The 5,000-nt window shown below is 44.6% G+C and overlaps 1 protein-coding gene across 1 annotated transcript in view; it reads left to right on the top strand.

Moving 5' to 3' along the window:
* The first annotated feature begins 319 nt into the window (after nucleotides 1-319).
* Nucleotides 320-5,000, top strand: part of LOC125034277 — a 5,473-nt gene continuing 792 nt past the window's right edge. Inside the window, exons 1-5 of the mRNA XM_047626030.1 lie at nucleotides 320-360; nucleotides 1,337-1,445; nucleotides 2,442-2,569; nucleotides 3,638-3,802; nucleotides 4,220-5,000. The exon at nucleotides 4,220-5,000 is cut by the window's right edge and continues 792 nt beyond it. Coding sequence (XP_047481986.1) covers nucleotides 1,368-1,445; nucleotides 2,442-2,569; nucleotides 3,638-3,802; nucleotides 4,220-4,478 — 630 coding nt within the window. The 5' untranslated portion in view covers nucleotides 320-360; nucleotides 1,337-1,367 and the 3' untranslated portion in view covers nucleotides 4,479-5,000. The remainder of the gene's footprint in view (nucleotides 361-1,336; nucleotides 1,446-2,441; nucleotides 2,570-3,637; nucleotides 3,803-4,219) is intronic.

Genomic DNA, 5,000 nt, shown 5'->3' with positions numbered 1-5,000 from the left:
CAGCCTTCCTATTGGTCGAATTGGATAGTGATGCCAAGTGTGGATCCTCCCTATTGGTCGCCGAAGAAGGAAAAAGGACAATATGATGCTGTGGTCGCTGGTATTAAGGTCGCAGGACGAAATGTGAGGCCGCAGGAGGTCAAAGGAGAATAATAAGTCACGCGGCCCCTCTCAACGCCCCCAAGGGGAGGATCCTCGAAAGCCAGCTGGTAATTCAACGCCGTCGATTGGCCGAGAATCCGTGACGTCACATTGTGGGCGGAGCTGTGTTAGTTTTAAAGGATCCATAATGGAAGAAAACTTTAGCTGTAAACATTCACTAACGAAGGAAAGGTATACGCATCTTCTTCTGTGCTTTAGGTAAGAGACGTGGCTTTAGATGTTTCTCTTGAGTTTGTTCTCAAGTCGTGATATACAGTTTTGTCTTCCGTTTTTGTGATTCTATAGATTCTGTTAGTGCATATGTACGTTTTGATGTTTTTCAGTATAAAAGTGAGTCAAGACAATGGTGTCACTCGATTTTTGTGATTTAAAAAAAAAATAAGATTCTAATGTTTTTTGATTTGTAAAAGAAAAGTGTATGTGTGACCGGGAAAAGTGATAGATGGTGAAGTTTACAAAATTAAGTGAATATTCTTTCTAAGTTCAAAGCTATTTTTTGTTATTCATATATAGATATCAGAATGTGTTTAAACTAGATTAAGTGTTCTATAGGGATATATATACATATATGTGTGTGTGTGTGTGTGTGTGTGTGTGTGTGTGTGTGTGTGTGTGTGTGTGTGTGTGTGTGTGTGTGTGTGTGTGTGTGTGTGTGTGTGTGTGTGTGTGTGTGTGTGTGTGTGTGTGTGTGTGTAGTATATAGTGTGTGTGTATATATATATATATATATATATATATATATATGTATATATAATGAAAATCATATGCCAGATATTTCACATATTTTTTCTTATTCATACATAGATATCACACCTAGATTTAATCTACATTAAGTGTTCTATAGGGATATATATACACATATATATATATATATATATATATATATATATATATATATAAACATTAAAATTATATGCCAAATATTTCACAGTCCGTAAAATATTTTCATATCAAAGAATCTTTTCTCCCAATCCCTTCTCAGGGACTGTTTTTTGCCATTCATTAACGCTTTCGCATCACGCATAACATTTCTCTTAACTCCTGAGAAAAGGAGCACTTGAATTCGCCGAGAAAACTTTCCCTCCTAACATTGCCGTTCGTGACGTCATCACGGAGACCGCGAGAACAACTGCCTCCAAAACGAGCGTCCTTCAAAAGCGTCCTGCTCTTTCAGGAAATCGTGTAAGGGCGGAGAGCCGTTGAGAATGTCTCGGACTTTGGACGTTTTGGCTGGAGCGAGCCAGCTTGCTCCTCTTGACCCTCTGTGGTTTGTTGAGAATCAGGTGCGGAGTCAAGACAGTGTTATGGTGTCGCTCTTTTGGGAAAACTGTATCATATCATTATGTTTTGGTTGAAATGACGTTGATCAGAATAATTTAATTTTGATAAAGGAGTGTTTGAATACTAGTTTATATGATATAATTATTTTTATATATAAGTAAGTACCAGGAATGGACAATACTAGGTTTTAGAGTCTCTCCCTCCTCTCTTTCTTCTCTCTCTCCTTTCTCTGTCTCATATCTTATTCCCTCTTTCTCCCCATGTCACATTCCATTTATCTTTCGCATCCTCCTTCTCCCTGTCTCTCTTACTCTTTCTCTCCATCTCCCATTCTATCTCTCCGTTTCCCTTTTCTCATTCTCTTCCTCCTCATCCATCTGTTTCTTTATATTTCCCTCTTCCCATATCTCTTTTTTCGCTCCATCTATCCCATATGTAATCCTCTTTTTTACCTCCATATTTCTGTCTCTCATTCTCATTCCTTCTTCCTTTTTTTCTCCTACGTACCCATTACTTCCTTTCTTTCCTTTCTGTCTATCTCTATCTACCTATTTGTCTGTCTCAGTCTCTCTCTTTTTGCCCCCTCCCCCCCCTCTCTCTCTCTATCCTTCATTCCCTCTCTCTCTCTCCTTCTCTCCCCCATCCCTCCCTCTCTATCCCTCCCTCTCCCCCCTCCTTCTCACCCCTTCCCTCCTCCCTCCCCTTCTCTCTCCCTCCTTCATTCCCTCTCTCTCTCCTCTCCCCCCTCCCCCCTCTCTATCCCTCACTCTCCCCCCTACTTCTCAACCCTTCCCTCCTCCCCCCCTTTCTCTCTCCCTCCTTCATTCCCTCTCTCTCTCCTTCTCTCCCCCGTCCCTCCCTCTCTATCCCTCCCTCTCCCCCCTCCTTCTCACCCCTTCCCTCCTTCCCCCCCTTCTCTCTCTCTCCTTCTCTACCCCCCCTCCATCCCCCCACCCCCCCGAGCGGCACCATAACATCCTCTGCTCGCCCTCCCCCAGTTAGGTCTCCCGCTCCGAGTGGACAACACAGACGCAGCGGAATTCGCCACGTCGGTTGTGTTCATCTTCAGAATAGCCATTCAGCTGAGCCAGGTGTTTGCTGCGCGTGAGGCAGAAGCGAAAGGCAGGTAAGAAAACGCTGGACTTATGCGGGTGTTTTTCTCTCTTTTCTCTTTTTAGGTTTCGAGAAAAGGAGGCTGGAACGTCGACTCGGATCGAAGAGGGAAAATTGTTTCGGTGGATCGTCGACTTGTTTGTTGCGAAGCTTATCGTAACTCAATAGAAAAGAAAAGATAAAGGACAAATATAAAGTTGATATCGAGGGATATAATCTTCAACGACGCGTAAGCGTGTGAATCTCCCATCATGACGACCTCACGACCTTTCATGCTCTTTGACTTTTACGTGAACACGCCTATCTTGGGTTCGAATGCCTCGAGGCCTTTGGGCAGTTCCGGGTTTCTCATCGTCGGCGCAGTCTTTCTGGACAGCATATTTGGCGTCCCTCCCGAGCTCGAACTAGCCAGCCAAGCCCCGGACTACAGCTACGACTACGGTGACTACCAAACGCGATACGACACGGACTATCAAGCGGGTTACAGCGGCTATCCGTCTGGCTACAATGGCTATTATTACGGCTACAGCGACTACCAGCCCGCCGGCTATCAGGATTATTACTACCCATCTGGAGAGTCGTCGTATTCCCAGCTGGGGGCAGCTGGTGCCAGACCCGGGGAGCCCTGGACGGAACCGAGACCCCAGGTGGTTCTGGGGGAGGCCAGGTACCGGCGCCGCTTATGACGTCATAGCCTCGCAAGTGACGAAGTTGTGACGTCACACTCAACATAATATCTTAATGACTGTACTGTTACTTTCAAGAGTTTTCATTATTTTACATATAATATGGTACTTTTACTCTAAAGTAATTTACTGCATTAAAAAAAGGAAAAAATAATGTTATTTACGAGTGTAAACAATTCATGCTTTCAATATAAATGATATTACGCGCTACAGATATCCATAAAAATGATAAAGTAACAATCACTCCTACCAAAATAATAAACACAACCAGCCGTCCAAACAATCCCTTCCTCTAAAAAAGAAAACATAAAGTAAATAAAAAAACAAAAAGACGCGTCCCTTCTCTAACTCATCTCATCATCATCTCCATCCCCCGCCCCTTTCCCTTCCCGCAGGAGCCTCGCCGAGGACCAGATGACCATCTACCAGCAGCTGCAGTCGTCCCTCTCTGCCGTGGGCGTGGACGGGCGTTCCTGCCTCCTCAGGTTCATCTGCGAGGCCCAGCACCGCCGCATCCAGCGCCTCAACCTGCTCGGACAGATGCTGGCGACGCTGCTCACGTGAGTTGGGGTTGGGAGTCTGTGGGAGGAGGTGAGGATGTGTGTGTGTGTGTGTGTGTGTGTGTGTGTGTGTGTGCGTGTGTGTGTGTGTGTGTGTGTGTGTTTGTGTGTGCGTGTGTTTGTTTGTGTGTGTGTGTGTTTGTTTGTGTGCGTGTGTGTGTTTGTGTGTGCGTGTGTTTGTTTGTGTGTGTGTGTGCGTGTGTTTGTTTGTGTGTGTGTGTGTTTGTTTGTGTGCGTGTGTGTGTTTGTGTGTGTTTGTTTGTGCGTGTGTGTTTGTGTGTGTGTGTTTTATCTGTTTTTTCTTGTTCTTGCTTCATTTGGTGTAATACTGAAAGGAATATAAAGAAGCGGAAGTAAGAACACAAATCCTTCCTTGCAAAATACTCATCCTTCACCTCCCCCCCCCCCCCCCCACAGCCCGAAAGAAGACGACTTCCTCTCGTCATACGTGGAAGCTGCGGCGGCGGGTCGCGAGGGGTCGTGCCTGGAGAACTACTCAGAATGCCCCGTGTCCCTCTTCACCCTCATGGACTACGCCGCCCCTTCGTCCAAGTCTCCGAAGGGCAAGAGGAGGAGGAACAAACTCCCTGGTGAGGGAAAGACGTCGAGATCCTCACGAACGATGTCGGCGGGAGAGACTGAGGACATGGCGGAGACTGTCGAGGTCGAGGAGTAGGGTCGAGAAGACAGTTTACCAGAGTTACCCCTCGAATCCTTTTTTTTTTTTCTCTGTTGCCAGTTCTTGTATTTATATATTGTCGTTATTTATTTATTTATTTCGTATTGTAGAGTTTTCTGTATCTTCCCTTCAAGATTTTTTCTTTCTTTGTTCACACTTTTCGTTTCACCTATCCTTGTTATGGTGACTTTCGAATACTTTGCCTATACGACATTCACGCAGACTCATAAAACTCTCAGATCTAATGACATGTAATTAAGTACAGAATATCTCGTAGACATTTAGTAACTGACTGATACTTTTTTCCACAAAGACTCATTTGCTCAAGTAAGACTTGGTCGCTCTAAAAGACTTGTTGTTTTTTTCACAAAGGTTTGTTTGCTCAATAGGATACGTGTGCTTTAGAGTACTCACAGACGAGGTTTCCGGAAAAGACTCAGTATTAATTTACACTCGTTCACTGATAGACTTGGATACTGATTAGGTACACACGCAGATATTCATGTCGACATACGCAGT

The sequence above is a fragment of the Penaeus chinensis genome, chromosome 17 (assembly GCF_019202785.1).
Source record: "Penaeus chinensis breed Huanghai No. 1 chromosome 17, ASM1920278v2, whole genome shotgun sequence".
In the NCBI taxonomy this organism is placed as follows: Eukaryota; Metazoa; Arthropoda; class Malacostraca; order Decapoda; family Penaeidae; genus Penaeus; species Penaeus chinensis.
This window is presented reverse-complemented; position numbering and strand designations above follow the sequence as displayed.